Genomic DNA, 26,512 nt, shown 5'->3' on the forward strand with positions numbered 1-26,512 from the left:
TTTTATTTAACCTTTATTTAACTAGGCAAGTCATTAAGAAAAAAATATTATTTACAATGACGGCCTACACCAGTCAAAGATGGACGACGCTGGGCCAATTGTGCCCAGCAGCCGGTTGTGATATCACGGCCGGTTGTGATACAGCCTGGACCTTAGTTGGCTGCACCAGACCAGTTGGTGGGACTATAGATGTCATTGGCACCATAGGATACTAGAGCAATAACTATTGGTCAGGCGGACTTTGTCTCATAAAAAAAAATTATATTTAATTTATGCAGACAAACAATGTGAAATATTGCATATTGTTGCCATATTACGTGGTCGGAATATAGCCGAACCCTCCCCTAACCCGGACTTTGCTGGGCCAATTGTGCTCCGCCTCATGGGTCTCCCGGTTGCGGCCGGCTGCGAGGGGGTATGTTCTTTAACCCTCTTTCTCACTCATCATTATTCACGATTCATTCAGGATTATCCGTAATCATGGTAGCATCCACATTAATTTGGATTAGAAATATTTTCTATTCTTATTTATAATTAAAGTGACTCAAATCACACTTAATTATTTACCATTCATTTCTATTGGGCACAAAATAATCTGAAACACAACCAAAATGAACTCACAAGCCTGATGTAGTCATTGCCTCCTAGGAATCAAATGCTAAACTTTTGACTACTTTATTGATAAGCATCTTTAGAATTCACTATTGCTCATCCTTATCTAGGATGCCAATCATTTCAGACCCCACTGTATATAAACTAAATACATTAAGTAAAATGTTTTGAATGATTACCTGTTGCATTCAAAGATAACCAACCTACAGTACTAGACTAAACTTCACTTGCATCATCCTTGTGGTATTGAGAGAGAAACATGGTAATGCGTTCACTGATTGAGCATAAAGGAAATAGTTCCTACAGCAGGGATCATCAACTAGATTCAGCTGCGGGCTGATTTTTTTTCTTGAGCAGATGGTCAGGGGGCCGGAACACAATTACAAATACTTTGTAAATTGCCCGCAAGAAGCCCAAACAAATATAATACTTGACTAAAACATAATTTCAAACTTTGCTTACAATTGTATACGATCACATGTTATGCATTGGAATACTTTGGAACAGATTTCCATAATTAAAATCACTTGGAGCTGATTTGATGTTTTTTTTTATGTCCAACAATAGAAATGAAATAAAACATTTTGCTCTGAAAACTTGGGGGACCAAATAAAATCACCTGTGGGTCAAATTCAGCCTGCGGGCCACCAGATGGGGAACCCTGTCCTACATGATGGAGTGATTGCTTTGTTATCCAACTGATCTTGTGTCTTTCCTGTCATCCTGTGAACCCCGTTCATTGCTGCTCACAGATTTTTTAGCATTCTGTGTTTTACCATGTGTTTTTTTTCAGTCATCTAACATGTCAAGCATTCGGTATTATGCTTTGGTGCTTCTGTGAATACTCTAAATAAATCCCAACCCCCTCGGAAACATGTCATATCTGTATATGAGCTAGCCTGAGTGCCTGTCTGTTTGTGTTTTCATGCCTACTCCCTGTCACACCAAACTGTTTGTCTTGACAACGACAGCAATGGAGTTGGCAAGAACAGAAACAGACTTACACCCAGTCCAGTGTTTGAGCCACTGTCAATAAAAACCTTCAGATATTCCACAGATATAAAAAATTTAAGCAGAGTCCAGAGTCTTGGGGTTTCTTTTCTTTTCAAATAATTTTATTGGGTTTCATTGATTGATGAATGTTGTTCCATAATGTATTGCCAGTGAGAGTGAGAGACAGCAGTGAGATATAGTATAGAACTGCAGCAGTATAGAAAGCCTCAGTAGGAATCATCACATTTCTGTTGATAGTATAAGATTTATCCAAGATTGTCCAACATTCAGATGCTCATTGTTAGTTAGCAAACCAGTGGCCTTTATTGACTGTGTGTGTGTGTGTGCATACATGTAACATGTGTGTTTTGTGTGTGTGATTGCGCATACATATGTACGTGCGTGCGTAAATTGTGTGTGTGTAGTTCAGTTTACAGGCACTAGTGAATCAGGCGTGGATTCTGTGCATGCAGAAGGCCATATTGTTAGTACGTATCTGAAGTGAATGGTACAGTCGGAATACATTGTGATGTCATAAGAGCCCTGCGTTCTTACTTCTAACTGGTCAGTGGGGTTGGAGTGACAGCTAGTGCAACGACTGGATGACTTCACTCTAGAATGAGATAAAGAAGAATGAGACAGTTGTGTAATAGATCATTCTTAAGTAAGTAGATCTGCACTGGAACCAAATTGAACTGTGTCTCACAGAACACCCTATTTCCTAGATATTAGTGTACTACTTTTAAAACAGAGACACCAGTGAATGGAACTGGATAGGAAAACGTGGCACTCTTGCGTACTTCCAGGTTTCTATTATGATGACATACCGGTCCAATCCTTATTGTTCTCATCCTAGACTTCACTGCCAGTTCATACATACCTTCACATTCAACCACCAACTACTACTCCTGATCCAAATATATTATCATCAGACCAAGCCTACCAATGCTAGCCTGGTCCCAGATCTGTTTGTGCTCTTGCCAGCTCCATTGCTGTCATGCGTCAAGTCATAAGGAGTTGGCAAGAGAGCAGAAACATACTGGCGCCCAGGCTTTCTCAATGCAAACCCAATGAGGAAAACTTCCAAAGACTACTGCTAAATATCCCAAAACATGCATTGTATTTCTGTACAGTTCCATTATAGCCCATACCGTTATATGTGTAGTAGAGGAGCCCCTAGATTTAAGGCGATCCAACTGCTGCTATGTCTGCTACCTTTAGTTCCCAGTTATCGTAAACCATAGAAAGTAAGGGAAACGTCGAAGCCTTAGGACTGCAAACTACTGGGCAGCGTCTCCTAGTTCATTGACTCGTATACTACTGTATATACGTTTCCTTATGTCTTCGAAAACTTGACATGATCTAATTTCCAAATCAGGCAAATTATCCATACTGCATCCAAGAGGCACAATAATACCCTTCAAAACCATAGTATAGCATAGTACCACAAGAGTACACAATAGTACCACAAGATAATCATCTCACAGGCAGTACTGACACACAAACTCTGTGCTCTTCAAATCAAATTCTCTTATATCTACCAAGCCTATAACAAGTCTATGACAAGGGATGCTGGGATTCTTCGCCCTAACAGTCTCAATCCACATTTAAAAAAGTGAATATTTGTGAGGAATTTCTATGTCATTTTATTTTGAGGATTTTTATGTAGCTATGTGATGTTATCATGTGGAAGACACTCCTAAACATTCAATTGGTCCAGAATCGAATGTCTTCACATGTGTTTTCTTTTTGGTTGTGCCCAAAACTACCTCGCATGCAATAGTAAAAAGAAAGGGGATTCCTTCCTCTACTATTTAGTGGCAGTTATAAAGTGAAACATTCAACCCAAAGCACAACACTAAGATCCAATATCTGAAAATCTTCCAATGGTCAAATCCATCAATGCTACATCTTTGGTGGGTTTTTGAACATCTTTGCTACGAGCGAAAAGCACCGCGGTAGGCGCTGTCGCATCTGAGTTAAGAGAAAGATTACATTCGTTTAACATTCGTTGTTGGTTGTTTTTGTGTGTAAGCACAGATCTCAGTCACGGGGGTGTTTTAGCCATAGAAATAGAATACATAGAATGGACACATGCCCTTAGACTACTGGAATTCAATTGGTAGTTCCCATAGAAATATCATCTCTAGTTCCTACACCATTGTTGCATGTGTAGAACACTGAGAAGATTCTATCCATTCTAGCCATTGAATGTTCCATTCCAGACTGGTCTCATAGACTAGACGTAACATAGTAAATGCAAATCCATAACACTGAAATTAGTATGATGTTACATTTGGTATAACGCGAACATCTAGCAACCCAAAGGTTGTGTTCAAATCTCATCACGGACAACTTTAGCATTTTAGCTAATTAGCAACTTCTTACTACTTTTTAGCTAATTTGTAACTACTTAGCATGTTAGCTAACCCTTCCCGTAACCCTAACCCTTTAACCTAACTCCTTTCCCTAACCTTAACCCCTATCCCAGCTAATTTTAGCCAGCTAGCTAACATTAGCAACAACAAATTGGAATTTGTAACATATTGTACGGTATGCAAATTCGTAACATATTGTACGCATTGCAATTCGTAACATATCATGAAATGGATGAAGGACATCCACAAATTAAAACATACCATATGAAATGTAACGTATCATATTAAATGGAGTGTCTTGGGTTTACATACCAAATGCTCGGAGACAACGTTGTTCATTCTATTGATTCTAGATCTATGTGGTTAGCACTGTGGGACCCAGCATGAGCTAGCAGGTTATAAGGCATAGAGAAGCACCATAACTACTACAGCAGTGTCATAGGAGAGAGGTTAGCAATGCACACCTGAATCTGGGTGACAGAGGAAAGTGTTAACTACGGTTCTCCAGTTACTCACTGCCCCTTAGTTAAAGGACCAGTGCAGTCAAAAACGTGATTTTCCTATGTTTTATATATATTTCCACTGTAAGGTTAGAATAATACTGTGAAATTGTGAAAATTATGATAATGCCCTTTTAGTGTAAGAGCTGAAATTTCGGCCTGTTTTGGTGGGATGGAGTTTTGGCCTGCCTGGTGACATCAGTTTTGCCCTCCCCACTCAGACCACTCCCAGACAGTCCTACCAAAATTCTTGCTTGAGAAATTGCTAATTTTGTTTCCTTTTGACTATTTTAATTGAAACCAATCACAATAACCAGGTTTCCATCCACCCTTTTTATGCACATAAAGTACCTCAAATAAAAAATGTCTGATGGAAACAGAAAATTTGTCGGTAAACTTTTCAAATGTCGACAAAACAAAATACGCTAGACAAGGTGGGATCGTTTTTGTGTTTGTAAAATTAATTATGCAAGAAATGTTGGTGGAAATGCTTTAATGCGCAAATATTGATATAATAACCATCATATCGAAGTAAACTTGGGAGTCACACGATGACATGTTGTGTGATCCTCCCACTACGACTCGTCGGGAAAGCATGCAGTTCATTAGGCTACAGATGAAATAAGTTATGATGAACTTCACAGGGTGATGAAAGTGCAGTGATGAGCTTGATGCTCCTTTCCAATAAATAACATGATCATCGATGATTGGCTGCCGTTTGTTCATAATCTCATCATGTAGGCTATACCCACAAAGTTATCTGCAAGCTATTGGCTAGAGCGCACACGCCAATACCAGAGTGGGCACGCGCTAATTTTTTGGGCGAGAAAACCATCAGTAGAGTTGAAAATGCGATGGAAAACCATTTACAGTAACTTGTATTTCTTTATTCGGTACATGGGAATTTAACCGCAAAAGGTATTTTCATGTGCACTACGTCATCACACACAGCCTTTTATCTGCAACAAGTCAATTTGGTGGAAACACATCTCTGGTGGGAAAATGTGCATAATGTTTTCATGTGGATTTTTGCATATTTGCAAGAAAATCAACAACTGGATGGAAACCTAGCTAGTAAGGTACTCAATTGTTAACCAGAAATTATTTGATATTGAGATAATAAACTGCTGCATTGGACCTTTTAACCTTTGTGAAATTGAATTTTTGGACAGTTGTATTGTCCTGTGTTGTTTTCCGCAATACTACGGTCCTTTATTATGTCATTGATTAGAATGAATTAGAACGATTGAAAATGAATGGAAAGAAAGGGGAAAGGGGGATACCTAGTCAGTTGTACAACTAAATGCCTTGAACTGAAATGTGTCTTCGGGATATTCTGTCCGTATTTTTAAAGGGTTAACAACAGTTCCTCCGACCTAAATCCTTACCTTACCCATTATAAGTAAGATGATACAACTGATCCTGGTGCAGTTGTTAGGGACAGTGAGTTACTACAGGTAGGGAGAGTGCTGGAACATCACAGGAGTGGTTCTAGAGCTGTGTTTCCAAGGCAACAAGGGAGCCAAACAGAACAGGGTGCAGCATACAGTAGGACTACATCCCAAATCACATCCTCTTCCCTATATAGTAGTGCACTACAAAGGGAATAGGGGGCCATTTTAGATCCGCCCTAAAAAGGTTTTCATTTCTGGAATAAAAGTCACTTGGAAACAAACGTACTTCTATATCTAAAATAAATGTTAAATAAGTTGAGATAAGAAGTTAAGACAAAACCCACTCTCGGAAACGTTAGTGTAGAAAGAGTGGGGGTGCAGAGACGCAATTATTTTCTCGCAAAACACACTTAGGAAGGAGTGTATAGATCATCAGGACACACTGTAATATCAAGGAATATGCTCATACAACAAGTAATAGTCAAAACACAGAAATATGCTCACACCGCAATTTACAAGCTTCACTTTCACTACTAGTCTCCTAACCAGGATTAGGGCCAATTTCATTTCAATTAAGTAAATTCAAGGGAGTGATTTCAAAACCCAATTCATGAACTGAAATGTGCCATTGTCTTTCAATTAAAGATTTTATAAATTCTTGTGCATTTTCTCAATTCTTGAAATGGAATTTGAAATCCCTTCCTGAATTGGCTGGTTTGAGATGGAATTGACCCCAATCCTCCTAACAAGCAACTGACTGCAGCAAAGCAACACCTAGTATGAAGACTACCCAAAGAACCTAAGACTAACTAACTATGCTTTCATATAGCAAAGAGCTACATCTGAAGGACTTCAGAAGTCTATACATAGCCATAAATAACTTTGTTACAAAAAAAACTTCAATTTTCTATAGAGCCACTGGGCGCGTTACAGACTGACTACATTGCAGACGCCTTCCAAATCTCACAATGCTTGGATAAGACTTTAACACATCAGCTAACCACATTATGATATAGCAACCTGATGCCTGACCGCCAAGTCGATGATGTGGCACGCAACTATTGGTTGATGCCCTGGAATATCTGCAGCGTCTACAATGTAGTTGGCCTGGAACGCGACCATTATGTTACTTCAATATCAAGAGGTTTTAAAGATCAACTAGGCTTCGATTTCACATTCACTTAACTTTCTCTAGCACTGGCATTATCTCAATAAGACAAAATAGATATACAACGTACAAAGGGTAGTATTAGTATCTTCATCACAAACACGTTTCCACACAAGTAGACTTAAAGGCTACGCTACAATATCCATACTAGCATACTACTTTGAATGCTAGGACCTCATACACTGGCTCGTTCCCTACGGCTACATTTACACAGGCATCCCAATTCTGATCTTTTGCCACTAATTGGTATTTTGACTAATCAGATCAGATATTTTGTCAATAATTTGTCAAAATATCAGAATTGGACTGGCAGTATAAACGCAGCTTAAGTAGTGTGCTAGTGTGGATATTGGAACAGAGCCTTTGTGTACCCTCCGATGTCCATACTGGAATACTACTTAGAATGCTAGGACCCAATACACTGGTTCATTCCCTACTGGTTCGTTCCCTAAGTAGTATGCTATTAAGGATATTGGAAAAGAGACTATTTCCTCTTCAGTGTCATTAAAAAGCGCACATTTTATGAGGGACAATAAGCAGCAGCTCTGGGGTTAGTAGGTAACAAATAAGTTGTTCAAATTGCTTCATTTTTTCCCCATCCTCAAATCAACACTATAAAAATGCTAGCACTACAATGAGTGACAAGGACGTGCCTAAAAAGCACAAAGACTGGCATCGAGGCTATAAAAATGCAGCTTTTAGACATGAACCTGTGTAAGTAACCACTGCAAAAACGCTTTGTGTCTGTAGGACAAGACGAGTATATACAATGAAGGTAGAAATGGTACAAAATCACACGAGGGATATACGTACAACCAATTGAATTCAACCAATTCAACTAATATTGAAGGCAATCCAATAGATAGAAAGTGCAGGTCGGATATCAATCGACGTTTGATTTCTAGCATCAACAGTTAAAACAGTTCAAATCACTTCCTTTTTTATATGCTTAAGCAAACAAATCCACACCAATCATAGGGCTTGTGTCGATTAGATACGCTTTTTGATTGAATAAACAGAGTTACGGGACAAGTATGTGGGCTATACTATGTCCTATACTATCTCTTCAGGAAATACCAAGATGGAAGCCTGGCCCGAGATCTGTATGTGTTTTAGTTTAGCAAGTCCTCTGACTATCATTGTCAAACTCAAACTGATCCGGGATCAGGTTAACATCTCCTACATAATCATATAGTAAACAGACATATTAGTGGTATTCAAAACAGTTAAAATAAATTAAAATGATATTTACACATAGTTTGGCAGGGGTAGGTCTACAGAGGTCAGCAAACTACCCTCCATGTTGGCACCAAGTTATGTAACAATGACATTCTGACCTTAGAATGTCATGCAAGTTAGCGGTGTCAACATGGCCGCCAATGGAACGCTACATTACAAACAGAGTTTGCCGATCTCTGTATAGCCAGGTATAAGGGGGGTGGGACTATCATTCAAACGTGGTGTGTGTGTGTTGGTGTGTGTCAGGTGGAGAGAGATATTTCATAAGGTGGGAGCGTGTAAGTGTGTGTTGTCATGCCCTCTTTGTTTGTGCGTGTATGTAGGTTGGGGGACGAGGCAGAACAGGGGGGGGTGTTAGACAGCGTTCTCCTCACTAGGGGGCTCAGCATTGGGGGGTTCCAGAAGAGTCTGTTGAACTGTTGGTGAAAGAGAGGAGAGATGAAACTGATGGTTATAAACCTGATCACAAACTGCAACTTCTTTTTTTATATATACACTACCGTTCAAAAGTTTGGGGTCACTTAGAAATGCACTTGTTTATGAAAGAAAAGAAAAATTTTTTGTCCACTAAAATAACATCAAATTGATCAGAAATACAGTGTAGACATTGTTAATGTCGTAAATAACTATTGTAGCTGGAAACGGCAGATTTTATATGGAATATCTACATAGGCGTACAGAGGCCCATTATCAGCAACCATCACTCCTGTGTTCCAATGGCATGTTGCGTTAGCTAATCCAAGTTTATCATTTTAAAAGGCTAATTGATCATTAGAAAACCCTTTTGCAATTATGTTAGCACAGCTGAAAACTGTTGTCCTGATTAAAGAAGCAATAACACTGGCTTTAGACTAGTTGAGTATCTGGAGCATCAGCATTTGTGGGTTTGATTACAGGCTCAAAATGGCCAGAAACAAAGAACTTTCTTCTGAAACTCTGAGAAATGAAGGCTATTCCATGCGAGAAAATGCCAAGAAACTGAAGATCTCGTACAACGCTGTGTACTACTCCCTTCACAGAACAGCGCTAACTGGCTCTAACCAGAATAGAAAGAGGAGTGGGAGGCCCCGGTGCACAACTGAGCAAGAGGACAAGTACATTAGAGTGTCTAGATTGAGAAACAGATGCCTCACAAGTCCTCAACTGGCAGCTTCATTAAATAGTACCCGCAAAACACCAGTCTCAACGTCAACAGTGAAGAGGCGACTCCGGGATGCTGGCCTTCCAGGCAGAGCTCCTCTGTTCAGTGTCAGTGTTCTTTTGCCCATCTTAATCTTCTCTTTTTATTGGCCAGTCTGAGATATGGCTTTTTCTTTGCAACTCTGCCTAGAAGGCCAGCATCCCGGAGTCGCCTCTTCATTGTTGACAACCGCTCGCTTAACCCAGAAGCACCAAAGTGTCGGAGGAAATACTGTTGAACTTGCAGGAGCCCGGCCCGCCACAAGGAGTGGCTAGAGCACGATGAGCCAAGTAAAGCCCCACCCGGCCAAACCCTCGCCTATCCCGGACATCGCCCTATGAGACTCCCAGTCACGGGGATCGTACCCCAGGCTGTAGTGATGCCGCAACACTGCGATCCAGTGCCTTAGACCGCTGCGCCAAACGGTAGGGCCCACAAACTGAAACCTCTAAAGCTTAATAATGCCTTCATAAACCTTTTTACAACCACAACCAGCCCTATGACCATTTTCAATTGGCGGTCATTTTATCTACTCTAATCTACTTCATTTGAAGTAAAGTCAAATATGCTGCATATTGTCCAAACACAAAGACAACTTCTTCTCATGGATTCCATTATAAGAAAGGTGTTGGTCATATATGGTATAAGTTCCGGGGTAAGGAAAACCTTTCTCTCACTTTTCTTTTGTCTCCTTTTCTCACCAGATTGGAGACATCCCAGAGTATTGAGTTGCCAAACAAAACACGAGTTCCTCCCCCTCCATCTCCCTCCCTCTCCTTCCCTCCCCATCTCCCTGACAGACCCTTTTAACTGGAGAGAATACAGTTTCGTATTTCACTCTCGTGTCAACCATCAACACCGCAAAACTATCAATACTCACCGGCGAGGGAGCAACACGTCATTGGGTGAGTCAGTGAAACCGGATAGCATTTTTAGGACTATAATTTCATCCTCATATTGTAACCTACAATATGTGTCTCCACACACGTAGGCCTAAGCTGTTGATGGATTTAAGGTCGTTTTAATTGATCTCAGATTCTCCGTTTGTCAGCGTCAAAGTAGCCTGTCATTTCGATCATTTGTGCGGTATTAAAAAAGATTCTGCAAAAGTCTCCAGTCATGTAAAATGACGTAGAATTGCATGAAATGCGTTTATAAAAGGCCACATTTGTCCCGGACCCGAGGCTACTACAATGTTCCCCATGTGTGCAACTTCTGTAAGTACCTCTACTCTACTGCTTTGTGTCACTACGCAAATGTGATGATATGCATGAAATGCTTTATTATAAAGGTTTCTCTCATGCGTTCCAGTACCTCAGAGCTCCCCAGGTCACCCCCCTCTCGCGCTCACTTTTTGTTTCCCGGCACCTCCCGATTTACAAATGAAGCACTGCCCGTCCCACTTGCGTTAGAAGTTAAGAACGAGAAAGTGGTATGTAGAAATAATGGCGCTCAAATTGAAAATCATTCCACGAAATAATGAGGATTTCTATCAGCCTAATCAAGGTGTCGATTACATCTCACATTCCAGAGTTCGAACTTGTAAACAAGGATGCATGGGATTTCTCGTAACGCCACTCCGTGCAGCCAATGGCAATGTCCGCTTTAGGTATAATGCCAGAGGAGCCGCTCGTGGATTTGTCAGCTCTAACGCAGTTCCACCTCTGACCCCGCAAAAACAACCGCTATGCAAATGTGGGCTAAAGCGGATCTGATTGAATAGAGCTCTAGCTCTCTATGGGTGGTTACCTTGTGGTTCTGTGGCCACCACAGCGTCCGGGTTATCAGTCTTCACCAGTTCTGCATTCAGGCTCTCTGTGATGGGAGGAGACAACAGTCTGAGATCATCTCACATCTAGATTATTATAACTAATTCATGATTAAATATGAATGTATTATTATCTCTAGATTATAGATTATAGAAGACACTTTTCCCAGCTGGTCACTTACGTTGTATGCTGAAGCAGAACTTCTTCTTCTGGTAGGAGATGTAGCTCGTAACTGCGCCAACCAGCGCCACGCCAACGGCACTGACGATACCTGCGATGGTTCCGGTCTCCGCCATGGTGTCTGGAACGAAGGGAGAACACAGAGAGAGGTATAATTCACAATCAACCATCAATATTAGACACAGACCATGGTCATGTAAATCTTTTTTTTCTCATAAAAATAATGTTGTTGTCAACCAATATTGTTGTTGTTGTCATCATACCATAGTTGTTGTCATCAGCAGTGGATGGGCCACCATTACGTCCACCTACATGGACACATTTGAAAGATGTACTGCGAGGTAGTCTATCACGTTATTTATTAACGTGCATTCATGTGCGTAAATATACAGTATTTACATCTTGTGTCCTGACAAGAGAATCTTAACAACCCAGATGTAAATATATTTATTTGTCATATTAAAACAAGAGTATCTTCAATAATTCATCATAAGAAATACAAGCAAAGGTCGGAACACAGAAGTCTGTCCTTAAGCTCCTTAAACTCATAATTTCCCAAATCTGAGATCATCACCTTTCCCTTTGTCGGGTTTATAGGTGTTGTCTTTTCCAACGCCAAACAGATCATCGTCCGAGAAGGATCCACCTAAAAATGCGGGATATAGGATTACATTAACTGGCAACCCTAACCTGACACACCAGGCTCCAAGCCAGGGACGGTCCCCATACAAACAATGCCAATGCCTCCAAAGGAAGGTCACCAGAGAGAGGACAAAGTTCAGCAGACGTGGGGTCAACCACAGTATGTAGAGGATAAGTGCTGGTTGCCAGATTTCACCCGGGAAGAAAAAAAGAGAAGATTAGCCTCTGACAAGACCCAGCCGGAGTGAAACTACAGCTACCTTCCCCATGCAAGTTGCCAGATATTATGACCACATTGGCAGGAAATCGGAAGCGGTGCCTTTTTGAGGATGTGGGTTTTGGATATAGACCATCAGTCCTGCTTTGTGCGCAGTACACCCACAGTACAAACATGCCAAGAGGAAGCTTTTAGTAGAGTACGTGTTAAACACATCCAAACAGATACCCATCCAAACGCAGTACACACACACTCTGTGTGTGCCCAGTCGATAACTCCCCAGTAGGCCTTGTTAATGGTGTGAGAGAGATAGATCGGGAGGATAGAGAGATGGATAAATGGAGATGGAGAGGCAGAAAGTAAGAGACAGAGAGACAGGGAGAAATAAAGAGAGAGAGAGACAGGCATAAAAGATAGAGAGATGTGACATAAAGACAGGACAGATATATTGGATATTAAAGAGAGGAATGAGGTTAAATTGAACTCGGTATTATCCAAGAAGGTTTATCCAAAAAAGCTAGTACCCAGCCCAGTAGACAGAGGCAGGACAGGCACAGTAGCGTTTAGTTTGGTCAGGTAGACCATGTTGGTTAGGGTAGGCACGGTATAGGGTAGGTCAGGCAGGGTTCTTACCCCCATTCCCCCCTCTGTTGTTGGAAGCTCCGGCACCCTTGCCCCCGCCTCCGATACCTTTATCTGACGAGCACATGACACCACATCAACCTTCTGTATACTAATACTATAATAATACCACGGCTCTACTATATTGCTACTATACTGTACTATTACTACGTTACAGTACTATAGCCTACACACCTCTGGTGTCTAGAACATTACTGCGATTGTACAGCTATACTATGACTATACTACTTGCTACTACACTACAACATTAAAGGCAATGTTTTCTCTTCACAGAGAACTCACTCGCGGTAAACGCTGCATATGCTCAAATCGGAAATTACGTGCAAATGTCAATTGCACTATAACGCGGATCTTCCGTGGTCCGGATTGAATCTAGGCCTAGTAAATACCATACTACTTCGCTGCACCTGCGATAACATCTGCAAATCTGCGTACGTGAACAATAAACTTGGATTTGAACAGGGACGGCGTTATGGGCGGATCTTAGGGGACCTGGCCGGCCTTACCCTACGTACCTCCTTGCCGCCCAAATGAAATATAGAGTATTGATAATTTATTTGACCGAGACATGCGCCAACAGAAAGATGGCGTGCGTCCAAAATAATTCTAGCGTCCGAACAGTGCACTCGCCAACTTTTCTTCAATGTGCAAGTGTCTGAAACAGCGCCCCTCTGTCTTACTATATGTAGACGAACAAAAAAGTGTAATGGGTTCGCACTCAAAAATATGTCGCATAAAGCTTACTTCAATATTCCATTTTTTTTTTTTTTTTTACTGCATCAAGGGATAGCGTGCACGGATGTTTCGGCTTTACAGCCTTCAGTGTGTGGGTCCAATTATCTTTCATTCAAAACAGCATTTGTTCTAATGAAACTACAAAGTAGACCAGTTATTAATGAAGGAGACTGGTTAGTCACTCTTAATGGCTCATTGCTATATACCAATATTCCAAACGATGGCGGTATGGACGCCCTCAAATTCTTCCTCTCCAACCGCTTAAGCGAGGTGCCTACAAATTATATAATTGAGTTTGCACAACTAGTGCTTACTAAAAAAATAAACATTATTTGATAAATATTACTATCTACAGACTTTTGGAACAGCAATGGGAACTTAGCTCCATTGACTATACAAATCCCTTTATGGGGAAATTCTAATTGGATTTTATTTTTGAAAATAATCCTTACAAAGATCATGTTAAATATTGGACCAGCTATATAGACGATTGCTTTATGATCTGGTCGGGTTACGAAATTAAATTAAATGTCTTAGCTACAATAACTCTGAAGTACAATCAATTTCATTCACTATGGAAAATAACATTAACTCTATACATTTCTTAGATGTACTTGATACAAAGAAGGGACAATCTCTAAGTACTACTGTTTACAGAAAATACTATATTGACAGTTGATAGTTATCACCCTCTCCCCCTAAAAAGAGGTTTACCAGTAAGCCAACTTCATAGACTGCGTCGCATCTGTGACACAAACGAAGAATATGATGAGACAATCAAATTCTCTTCTTGAGCGTTTCCGCTTGAGAGGATACCCGATTCCTGGCTTGATAAAGCTCGAAAAACAAGTTACAAGCGTCAACAGAAGCCAGTTACTTAATAAATCCCCACAAAAAGAAGAAACTGTTTCCTGTAAACTATATACTTACTTTCAATAATAGCCGTAATGGCATCAAGTGTATTGTCAATTAACACTGGTACATTATCATCAGACTCCAACTTAAATTCTGCTTTTTAGAATCTACCTTTATTCACCTGTAAACGATCAAGAAATCTATCAAACTTATTGGTTAAATCAGATGTGGTCAGAGGCATTCGTAAAAGGATGCTTCCCCCTGTAGATCTTCCCATCTACCTCTTGTAGCAACATCAGGAAATGTTAAAACTTTGTATGCCCTCAGACTTCTAGGACCTATGAAATAAAGTAACGTATAACTTACCCGACTCAAGGAGTTGTGTATATGTTACAGTGTTCTTGCAATTAGAATTATATTGGAAAAACATCCCGTGCCTTGAAATTACGTCTTGGAGAACATAAATCCACTATTAGACGTCAATATATCACCTCGCCAGTTGTGAAACAATTTATAAAACAAAATCTATTTTTTTAATGAATTGCGTTGCGTCGGGATCGAAAAAGTTAATCCACCACGTAGAGGAGGTGACTATGACAACAAATTACTCCAAAAAGAAGCCATGTGGATGTATACATTCAATTCTGTCTCTCCGCGCGGTTTAAACGAAGAATTCGATTTCACCTCCTTCCTATATGCCACATTTAGACTGTTATACAAGAACTGTCCATATCAGATTTTGCATATCGTTTATGAGTTGTCCCGACATATTGATGAACGGCTTTGCCTGATGTCCTTTGTGGTACGCTATCTGATGAATTGATGTGATGTATTTAGGTGAGTGGACACCTGAGGGCGATTGATTTGTGAGTTGCCCGTGCCCGCTCCCATATCCTATAATTCTGTATCTCTTTGTGACTCATTTGTATACAGGTAGACCAGAAAAGCGATATCCCTGATTGGCAGATGAATGCAACCTCTGATTAGAAGCACCTGCTGCACAGCTGTTGATCTTTGCAAATGCTGTTTTGAATGAAAGAAATTTGTACCTACACACTACACACTGAAGGCTGTAAAGCCGAAACATCTGTGTACYCTATCCCTGATGAGGTAAACATATATATATATATATATATATATATATATAAAATAAAATTGAGTGCGACCCCATTACACCTGTTTGTCTGAATTCGCGGGTTTACGCACCAGCCAAGCTTCTGGGAGAACGCGATGGTTCTCTTTTGATTAGTTACTATATGTAGCCCATGTATCTGATGCTGTCTGGCCAGAAAGAGTATGACAGCATCAGATACATGGGCTTTTCGCTACACCCGCAATAACATCTGCTAAACACGTGTATGTGACCACATTTGATTTGATTAACATATAGTAAGACAGAGGGGCGCTGTTTCGCTCGATCGAATGCTTTCTCCGGTGAGATAGTTTCAGCCACTTGCGAATTGAAGGAAAGTTGGAGAATGCGCTGTTCGGATGCTTGACTTATTTCGGAAGAATGTGCGAAAATAACCTACTTTTTTACGTGATTTGTTTGACAATCAGATGAAGGCATCATGACTGGATGTGTTCGTGCCAAGCTCGTTCGCACATAGGAGGTCCTGTGAAAAAGCGCGCCCCCTCTGGAAATCAAATGCCCGTCCAACTGATTCGTTCTGGTGCCCTGTACCATACCTATTGCAAACCCCCACTATAGGTATGTCAAATACAAATAAATTAACAAATTAACAAAAAAAATACAAAACACTTAAATAGACAAATAATAAAATAATAGGTAACCTGCTTGTCCCTTGTTCTTGTCCTTCCCTCCAATGTCGTTTTTGGGGTCCAGAGCATCACTCAGGTCAAACTCATCACCTGCTGCAGGGAAAGGTCACAGGTCAGGGGTCAAAGGTCAAAGGTAGAGTTGCAAAATTACAGTAACTTTCCCAAAATACCCAAGTTTTCGTGCTTATTCTCTCCTTATTCTAGGAATCTTCCAACTGGGATTTCTGGAAAACCAGGAAATGTGGGGAAAATTTGTCACAAAGGTGAGCCTGAACAAACCACTGCTACGATGCGTTAGGGCATCTAGCACACCTCACCCGAGAGGAAACCACTGCAGTAGTGACTTCTGTTAGCCTGGTCCAAGATCTGTTTGTGCTCTTGCCAATTCCATTGCTGTCATTGTCAAGCCAAACATGCACTTAGGCTACACTTATGTCACAATATACCAAGCGTTCCAGAAATAGAGCAATATACAACAAGCTGTTGTATACAACAAATAGACAAACTTACAATGACCACAAATAAGGACAACGAGACATTTTGGGATTGAATACATACTAAATAGGTCCAAAGGTCATTCAAAGGTCAAATTGTTGTTTGGTCACTTGGTTGCATTCCAGAATGTGACAGAGTTCTATGGCTCAAAAGCCCAACAGTGAAAGAAGATACTGACTCAAAACACAATATTTACACACACAACAACATGTGTGACAACAGATGACAAACAACAACAACATGAAAACAACATGGCGTGTGTGTCTATAGTGTGTCTACAATGGTGTGCTATAGGAGAACAAGATGTAACTGATGCAGACAAGATACCACTATAACGTGTGTGAATATAGACATGGAGTGTGTTCCAATAATCTTCACTCGCTTCCTTTCCTCATCTCCTCTCCCCCATGATAACCATTATGAGTTGTCATCTGTCCGGTCCAATCAGACCAGTGTGCATGAGGCAAAGCAGAGACCGGGAACAAGGAAGCTAGTTTAGACCAGAGCCATTGATATTGTATAGAGATTTTGGCAAACTAGCCTCCATGTTGAATCCAAACATTCCATGCCATTAACGTTCTAATATGCATTCTAATGAGAATGGTGTCAAAACGGTGCCTATACAAATTCTAAAATCTAAAACGGAGTTTGCCAAACTCTGTATATCTACACCTCTGTTTCAGACTGATGGGACATAGTCTGACAAGAGGCCTACGTCACCCACAAGCAGCGCTGGTCTTTCGAACCAACCGTGCAGAAGGGATGATGATGTGCGACAACGGGAATACACACATATATTGACGCTGATACATAGGCTGCATCTGAAATGGCACCCTGTTCCCCACATCTGGGCCTGGTCAAAAGTAGTGCGCTATATAGGGAACAGGGTGCCATTTGGGACCCGCACGCAAGATGTGAAAACGGACTGGAGGGTGGGATGGTGGTTCTAAGACCTGGGTTCAAACGCTATTCAAAATCGTTTGAAATACTTTATCGGTGCTTGTTTTGAGCTCGCCTAGCTTAATGGACCAATAGAATAGTCTGAAGATTGCAAGCTCCCGCCCATCTGGCACTTCAGCAGGCTCAAAGTATTTACGTTTTGAAGCGTTTCAAATAGTATTTGAACCCACGTCTGTTCGTTAAGTGGTAGCGGTACCAACCGGGCTGGGGCCTAGGTGGGTTACGGGGGCCCTTGGTGGCGCGGGGGAGCAGGCCCGGGCGGAGGCCGGGCCCAAAGTCAAAATCAGCCTGGGTGTCATCTGTTAGTGTAGTGAGTGCTCAGGAATTAGTATAGCCTAGTTAGCGTTCAGTCTGGTTTAACAAGGCTTAATGCTAGGCTTAGGACTAGATTCAATCCAGAGCGTGGAAGATTCGGCTATAGCGTGATTGGAATTTAAAGGCAATGTTTCTGCGTTCATAGGGACTGCATTCAAAGTAAACGCTGCATATGCCGGCTCAATCGGAAATCCCCTTTAAATGTAAATCACGCGATAACGCGGCTCTTCCACGCTCCGGATTGAATCTAGCCCTTCGTTTAAGGTGTGTTAGGACAAGTTCTGTACAGATCTGTTAGTGTTGTGATCACTCTAGGGATAGCTAGTAGGGTTAATGGAATCCCATACAGTACTATAGTAGAGATGCTTGTGAGTTGTAGTGGATTTAGCTAGAGATGATCTGAGAATAGTATGGTGACTGCAAATGTACATACACGTTAATACCACAACATCAGAGGAGGCTGGTGGGAGGAGCTATAGGAGGACGGGCTCATTGTAATGGCTGGAATGGAATCAATGGAATGGTACCAAACATCAAGCACACAAAAACAACGTATCTGACTCTGTTCCATCTATTATATTCCAGCCATTACATCGAGCCCGTCCTCCGATAGCTCATCCCACCAGCCTCCTCTGCACAACATAAACAAGAGGTGCGAGGCCAAGACTATGACTAACAAATAAGGGACAGCCTTTTTCACAAGAGAGATACAGACATACATGTGTTGATGGTACCATGCTATCTTATAGCAGTGGTTCTCAAAACGGTTTGTGTGTAGTGATCCATCTTAAGCATTGTCGAGACTTTGTTGTCAATAGTTTACCCATCAACTGTTCCAGCTGACTCAAACCCGAGACTGCATTTAGCTTATAATCAATATCTATTGACAAGCAGTATTGGCTGACTCTACACGACTCGACTGCGGCCATTGCATTTGCTAAGTACACCACCTGTCTTCTACATAGCCTACTTGTGAGTCACTTAGGGTAAAAGCCTCTCCTAAACGAGAGACTTAATGCATGCGGGTTTAGTAAGCAGGCCGTTGCAGGGATTTCTCCATTCACGTGCTAAGTGTAAAGGGTCTGATTAGAAAGCCTGTATTTTATGGTGGTTTCTTCCCTCATGTCTCACCTGGTTTGGGTTTGGGTTTGAGCGGGGCCTTGGTTGCTGGGACTTTAGGAGGAACCTTAGAAGGAGCTTTGGTGGTGGTAATCTTGTCCCCCTCTCCAAAGAAGTCTGACAGGTCCAGGTCTGAAGAACACAACATCAAAATGACCGTAGTCAGTACCGTCAAACCACGGCTAGATTGGATATACGTCAAGACAAAGCCTGTATATGAATTATTATTGCCCACCTGCTTAAGAGATGATTTAGCTGCTTTGTGCCCGTACACCTATAGGTCTTTGTCATTGGTCTAAATTTGCACTAGGAATTATTTTCATGCATGTGGTAAGTAGCCCTTTAGTACATACGGTGCCTTCAGAAAGTATTCACACAGAGATGAGCCAAGGGACCAAATTCAGGGAGAAAACGGGATAAACAAAATTCGCTTGTGGCCATACCACCCTGAACACGCCTGTTTAGGGTCGGCCTGATTAGTACTGGGAGAGAAAAAATAAGAAAAAGTACGTATTCACACCCCTTAACTTTTTTTCACATTTTGTTGCGTTATAAAATGGATTAAATTTAGTTGTTTTTTTTGTCACTGACAGGCCCACAGACAATACCCCATAATGTCAAAGTGGAAGGATGTTTTTAGACATTGTTATGGCAAGCCTAAATACGTTCAGGAGTAAAAGTCTGCTTAATAAGTCACATAATAAGTTGCATGGACTCTTGTGTGCAATAATAGTGTTTAAAATGATTTTTGAATGACTACCTCATCTCAGTACCCCACACAAACAATTATCTGTGAATGTAAAACACAGATTCAATCACAAAGGCCAGGGAGGTTTTCCAATGCCTCGCAAAGGGCACCTATTGGTAGATAGGTAAAAAAAAACATTAAAAGCATGGTGAAGTTATTAATTACACTTTGGATGGTAAAGCAATACATCCAGTCACTACACAAATACAGGCGTCCTTCCTAACTCAGTTGCCGGAGAGCAAGGAAACCACTCAGGGATTTCACCATGAGGACAATAGTGACATTAAAACAGTTACAGAGTTTAAAGGCTGTGATAGGATGGATCAACAGCATTGTAGTTACTCCACAATACTAACCTAAAGGACAGAGTGAAAAGAATGAAGCGTGTACAGAATAAAAATATTCAAAAACGTGCATCCTGTTTGCAATAAGACATTAACGTAAAATTGCAAAAAATGTGGCACAGAAATTAACTTTATGTCCTGAATACGCTGGGAGACAAATGTACTTTTCAGCAGGACAATAACCTAAAACACAAGGTCAAATCTACACTGGAGTTGCTTACCAAGACGACATTTAATGTTCCTGAGTAGCCTAGTTACAGTTTGGACCTAAATCGACTTGAAAATCTTTGGCAAGACTTGAAAATGGATGTCTAGCAATGATCAATAACTAACTTGACTGAGCTTGAAGAATTTTTTWAATAAAAATTTGCAAATGTTGTACAATCCAGGTGTGCAAAGCTCTTAAGAGACTTACCCAGAAAGACTCACAGCTGTAATCGCTGCTAAAGGTGATTCTAACATGTATTGACTCAAGGTTGTGAATACTTAAGTAAATTAGATATTTCTTTATTTAATTTTCAATAAATGTGCTAATATTTCTAAAAACATGTTTTCACTTTGTCATTATGGGGTATTGTGTGTAGATGGGTGAGAAAAATATATATTTAATCCATTTTGAATTCAGGCTGTAACACAACAAAATGTGGAATAAGTCAAGGGGTATGAATACTTTCTGAAGGCACCGTAGCTACAGTAGACGGTAAAAGTATTTTTAAATATATGGATTCAAAGTACTTATTGGCATGTTTAAACCATAGATTATTGTGATTACTAAGAAGCGGTATGTGTTAATTGTAAAGGTGGCCAAGGTGCTGGGGATCAGAAGTGCCAGTGCAAGGGAGTAGTCCAGGGGGTGTCGTATGCTGAGACAGTGAAGAAAGTAGAGGAAGAGGGGTCAAGGGAGAAAAGATCCTGAGAGGATCCGTGTAAGTAAGTGGATCTGTGCCAGCAAAGAGGGATAGGCCAACAAGTGATATATGCTTCAGTAAGATTGGCTTCCTAGCATTCATAGCAACGGTTATCAACTGTACTGCAGGGATGGTACGAGATTTGTTTATTTTTTCCCCCATTTTCCCTTTCGCCTTCTTTAAATGTCTTTATTTTATTTTGTGGCGCAAATTATCATGTGTTTACCCAAGTCCAGTTGGTGGCGGTAATGCAACATATATTGGATGCCAACCGCCGTAAAACCTCAGAAGAAGAAGACGTTTACTTTGCAAGTTTGCACTTTTTAAAATAAATGAAGTCATTTTATAGCTATTTATTTCTCAGTTCCTCTTTTAATGCCTTTTAGATGAGAAGGTATCGGTCAGCTTGTCACATTTGCTGTCAGAATTGGGATTAGCCCCTAACCTTTGGGGTGACCTATGGTTTTAAAAGTTTTTTTTTAGAAGACTGAGGTTCCAGGATGGACTGAATTAACAGCCGGTGATAGTGGCCTCGGGCAGATACAGTCCTGAGGATGCAGACCAGCAGCAGAGGAGGTCAACTAACCACAGTGGTGCAAGTGTTCCGTTGGAGGAGAGTCCAGGATGGGCGGGAGTAGACGGTTGCTCAGCCCTGAGGAGAGCAGCGGAGCCTGGTATAGGAGAGCACCGGTTCAGGTGTATTTCATTCATTCAGTATGCACAATAGCAAGGTGAAGGTTGGACAGTAATTCAATTGAAGTGAACTCAATGGCAACTACACGGGTGGCTGTTTCTCTTCCTGTCTCACCGATTCAAGCTTTGTGAAACTGGACAAGGGGGAAGAAATGTGAGGGAGAGCCGTTCACTAAGTACTAAATTACTCTTTTTAAACATATGGATTCAAAGTATTTATTGACATCATGCAATGTTATTTATGCTCTGTATAAATGCATTCGTTTAATCCATAACCGGCGCTTTCTGTCACTGCCAACATTTTCTGTTGTATTGCACTGCTCATTGGCACAGGTGCCTCCAATGTGTAACCAGGGCTTGTGTTTTCTTGAAAAGGTTTTTTCCTGACTGTGGGAGAGCCATTTGTTTTAGCCAGCAGTCATGTGCGTTTACTTTGTAAGGACCCTGCGACACTACAGCCACCGGGCGTCCGCCATTGCCATCAGCCATCAAGGGAATTCTTCCTTTGAACTCAACGAAAGCTGCTGTGCTGCCCGTGTTGCGCTCACGTTGCGTCACGTCCGGRGGCAGCGTCCAAGCTCAGGAATGGCCGAGGTTCAATTCTCGATGTGTTCATTCTATATTGTGATTTGAAATAATGAGGGAAAAAACAACGCTCGGTGTAGCAGGTGGAGCGTCACATTGACCAGGCGCTGAGGGCAAAGCAACGCGAAATCAGCCGTTTTTAAGAAGTACTTTTATTAAGACTATTTCTCAGTTCCTCTTTTATGCCTTTTAGATGTCACGGTATCAGCCAGCTTGTCAAACACAGTATCTGCATTAGGCTGATATAGGGAGAATTGGAAGTAGATGCTGCTTATTCTAATATTAGAACCTTATATAATCATTAGCAGAAAATAKACTACATCTTTATTAGTAGTCTTTCAAGTGGTCAATACCAGCTTTAACGCCTACCAYTTTAATAAATGGTAATCAATTAGGAGCATTGTGTTTACTCATGTAAGCCCAGTATCTACGGTACAGGCAGATATAATCAATAACAGAGAAAGTCCATATCTAGATGAATCAGTAAATCTGGGATCGTTTACCTGCTCCCGATGGAACCGGTTTGGGTTTCGGTGTGGCTGCTGCTGCTGAGGAGAAGAGAACAATGTTACACAGAATGTATAGCTTCGTCCTCAAACACTGGAAATCATGGTTAGAATTCAGTCAATTCAGGAAGTAAACTGACATTTCAAATTCAGTTATCCTCAATGCGTCTGTATGAGAAACAATTGGAATTTCAGTTGACTTCCTGAATTGACTGAATTGAAATGGAATGGACCCAAACCCTGTTAGATAAACATTGTCAACTGAATGCATTGTCCATGACTTTGTCGTAATAAATGTATGATTCCATAGACCTAAAGCATGAATCCAGGTTTTGCCAGAAATAGACAGCAGCAAGTCTAAAGCATTTGAATACTGTACATTTTACAGTCATTTTGTCTTTCTGTACTTACGTGCTTTAGTGACATCGCCATCATCCAAGGCATCAGACAGGTCGAAGTCACCAAAATCCTGGGACAGGACTGCAATACAGGAAGGGTGGAAGGAAGGGAGGGAGAAGAGTGGAGGGTTTTTACACAATCCATTGCAGTGAAAAGGACAGGAACTTTGCTCTAGTCACCCTGTACATGTGACCATTAAACAATCGGAATCGGAATCAAATATTTTGCTACCCCAAGTCCCACATCAGTGATTCTGCTACTATATCTACAACAATGCGTTCCAATCGTTCCAAACTACAGCCATAATAATGGTGTGGTAGTATATAACATGTGCACAACACATTAGTTCTGAGTGCAGCAACACTACCAACCATACATGGGTTCAAATACTATTTGAAATCTCTCAAATACATTGAGCGTTTGCACTAGCCTGCCTGGAGTGCCAGACGAGGCAGGGTTTTAACAGGTAAGTTCAATAGTTCAGATAAAGTACTTGAAATGATATCAAATAGCATTTGAACCCAGGTCTGCAGCCGACCCATCTTTCTTTGCAGTGTAGTGAAGAATGCCTTGCGTTCTGTCAGATCTAGATATCAACTGAGATGACTGGCTCCGGTCAAAAGTAGTACATTTGAAAGGTAATAGGGTGTCATTTGCGACAGACTCCAATGCATTCCTCCTGCACATGGGACAGAATAGCTTTTGTGTCCATGTAGTGACACACAAACACACATCTCTTTTTCAAGTTTTTCTTGCGACAATGAGTGACCATGAAAGATCTCAAAAGGCCCATAAGCGGTTTTGTCCTCCAACAAAATAATTTGGGACGTTTTCAACCAGGGCAGATACAATCTGTGTGTCTCATTATCATCAGACGGGTCAAAGGTTATCTCTAGCAGGGCTAAGTGGAAGTAGGAGGAAGCTGTCCCTCTACTGATCTACGGTCTGTTCATAATCGTGCACCCTAATGGTGCTGGGTTACGCTTCAGGGAATAACAAGATGATCCTAGATCTGTGTCTACAGGCACCTACTACCCTTCTAAACACTTACAGTGCAATTTACGCAATGATCGTTATGAAACTGCTGCAGTTCCTGTGTGTTTATTAGTGAAATTCATTAGGAGACATGTTAGCGTAAGGTTAGCATCCTATTTCTAATAATATCTGTAAGGGTCAGAGAGCAGCATTCTACACTGGTCTGAGAAGGGAACTATCCTAGCACACACACACGCACACACACACGCACGCACACACGCACACGCACACACACGCACACACACGCACACACGCACACACACACAGACTGGTCTGAGAGAGGAAGCAGAAACACAGACTCAGCTAACCCTACTAGCCAAGTACTGAAGGCTCGACCTTTAGACCAAGAATAATGTTGGTCAACCCAGAACTAAAGTCTTGTGTAATTTGTCAGCCGCTCGATTAAGTCCGAGGACTATACTGTATGTGCTCCACCCTCTCTCGTTGCAAGGCGCACCCTCTCTCCTCCCCTTCCGAAATTAGAAAGATGCTTAGCACCAAGAACACAGAGGAGCCACACTTGCCTAGTTACGCACACTCACGTGCATGCGTGCACACGCACGCAAACACACAGACACGGCTGCCCTCTCCCTGTCCCTTCTGAGATCTGGCAGGCAACTTGTGGGTGACACTGGCCGGTAACACTAAAAATAGATTCGAGGCTAAGAAGACCACTGTCTATGTGACTGCAGGCCAGGCTGGGTCACCATGCACCTCTGCAGCACAGCCATGGTTCAATTACTAATGAGGCCCTAACTAATAATATGACTTCCATTGTTGCAATTTCTTAGCTATGGCTATTGCTATTAGTATGCTATAACATAGCTTTTAGTCTTTATAGTATTCAGCTCTATTACTATTGCTACGCTATCATTATTTATAGGACTTATAGCTATGTAAGTCTAAGCTATCTCCCACCCGGGTTGTAAGGATATTTGTCCTGCCCTGCTATAGAGGAGAAAAGCCATTTGAAATTATGTAGATTGTCGTAGGAATTCTGCGTTCCAGAATTCCTACGACAATCTACATAATTTCAAATGGCTTTTCTCCTCTGTAGCAGGGCAGGACAAATATCCTTACCGGGATTCCATGCGAGCTTGGTGACGACATCAGAAACAACCACATGACTTCTGACCATCGCCCTCTTACCCGTGCGACGCTATCATGCGTATAGACGTTCTTCAAACGCCGATGAAGGCTTGTCCAGCGAACGCAATCGTTTGACCTCCGCTGCTATTTGAAGCCATTTAAAGCCAAAAGCCATCAACAGTCATCTCTATACCATAGCAGTTAATTAGCTGTAATTTCTCAGGTCAACACTGAATTCACAATACGAACGGTTGTCTATAGAGACCTGTTTGGATCCCCAGCTGGTGAGTAACAAAGTGAATAAATAATCGATTCCTCTGTTCATTGACGAACACCACATGGCTCTGTCTCACTGCCGGTCTATGGGGTTGATCTTATTACTCTTCATTAAGTCTGTGGCAGGGTYTAACACAACCCAAAAAGAAAGCTGACACGCACGCATGTATGTGCTCATGCACACACACCCCTCTCCGTCTCCACAGACCCACCGCACGCACCCTTCCCTCTCCTCCTCCACAGACACGCACACACAACCCAGACAGCTCTCTTTTTCTCTCTGTCACACACACACTCACACACAACCCATCATCTCCCTCTCCCGAAGAAAAGACTGCAGCTAAGGTTATGCCCCCCCTCCTTTCCTCCCTCTCTCCCCCCTCCTTCATCCCCTCATCCCACAATCCAAACCCCTCTAGCTAAAATTAGCTAAATACGCACTAATCTGTGAAGGGTGGCAGAGCTGGCAGACTGAACTTTAAACTAGAGATCGACCGATTATTCGGAATGGCCGATTAATTAGGGCCGATTTCATAACAATCGGAAATCGGTTTGGCCGTTTTTTTTTTTTACACCTTTATTTAACTAGGCAAGTCAGTTAAGAACACATTCTTATTTTCAATGACGGCCTAGGAACGATGGGTTAACTGCCTTGTTCAGGGGCAGAACGACAGATTTTTACCTTGTCAGCTCGGGGATTCAATCTTGCAACCTTACGGTTAACTAGTCCAACACTCTAACCACCTGCTTTACA

At 41.5% G+C, this 26,512-nt stretch overlaps 1 protein-coding gene across 10 annotated transcripts in view; it reads right to left on the reverse strand.

Annotated features, from left to right (window-relative positions):
- Nucleotides 1-1,705: 1,705 nt before the first annotated feature.
- Nucleotides 1,706-26,512, reverse strand: part of LOC111952096 (CD99 molecule-like 2) — a 27,883-nt gene continuing 3,076 nt past the window's right edge. The window contains exons 2-12 of one of the 10 annotated variants that reach the window (XM_023970596.2): nt 23,371-23,439; nt 22,957-23,001; nt 19,188-19,307; nt 17,942-18,040; nt 16,299-16,379; nt 12,906-12,968; nt 11,988-12,059; nt 11,677-11,721; nt 11,415-11,534; nt 11,214-11,279; nt 1,706-2,218 (exon numbers count right to left, since the gene is read on the reverse strand). In XM_023970596.2, the coding sequence (XP_023826364.1) occupies nt 2,214-2,218; nt 11,214-11,279; nt 11,415-11,534; nt 11,677-11,721; nt 11,988-12,059; nt 12,906-12,968; nt 16,299-16,379; nt 17,942-18,040; nt 19,188-19,307; nt 22,957-23,001; nt 23,371-23,439 (785 nt within the window). In that variant the 3' untranslated portion in view covers nt 1,706-2,213. Of the gene's footprint in view, nt 2,219-4,961; nt 8,701-11,213; nt 11,280-11,414; nt 11,535-11,676; nt 11,722-11,987; nt 12,060-12,905; nt 12,969-16,298; nt 16,380-17,941; nt 18,041-19,187; nt 19,308-22,956; nt 23,002-23,370; nt 23,440-26,512 lie in introns of those variants that run through there. The other 9 variants (XM_023970588.2, XM_070435088.1, XM_023970578.3 and 6 more) reach the window with 9 other exon arrangements.

This window comes from Salvelinus sp. IW2-2015, linkage group LG3, assembly GCF_002910315.2.
Source record: "Salvelinus sp. IW2-2015 linkage group LG3, ASM291031v2, whole genome shotgun sequence".
Classification (NCBI taxonomy): Eukaryota; Metazoa; Chordata; class Actinopteri; order Salmoniformes; family Salmonidae; genus Salvelinus; species Salvelinus sp. IW2-2015.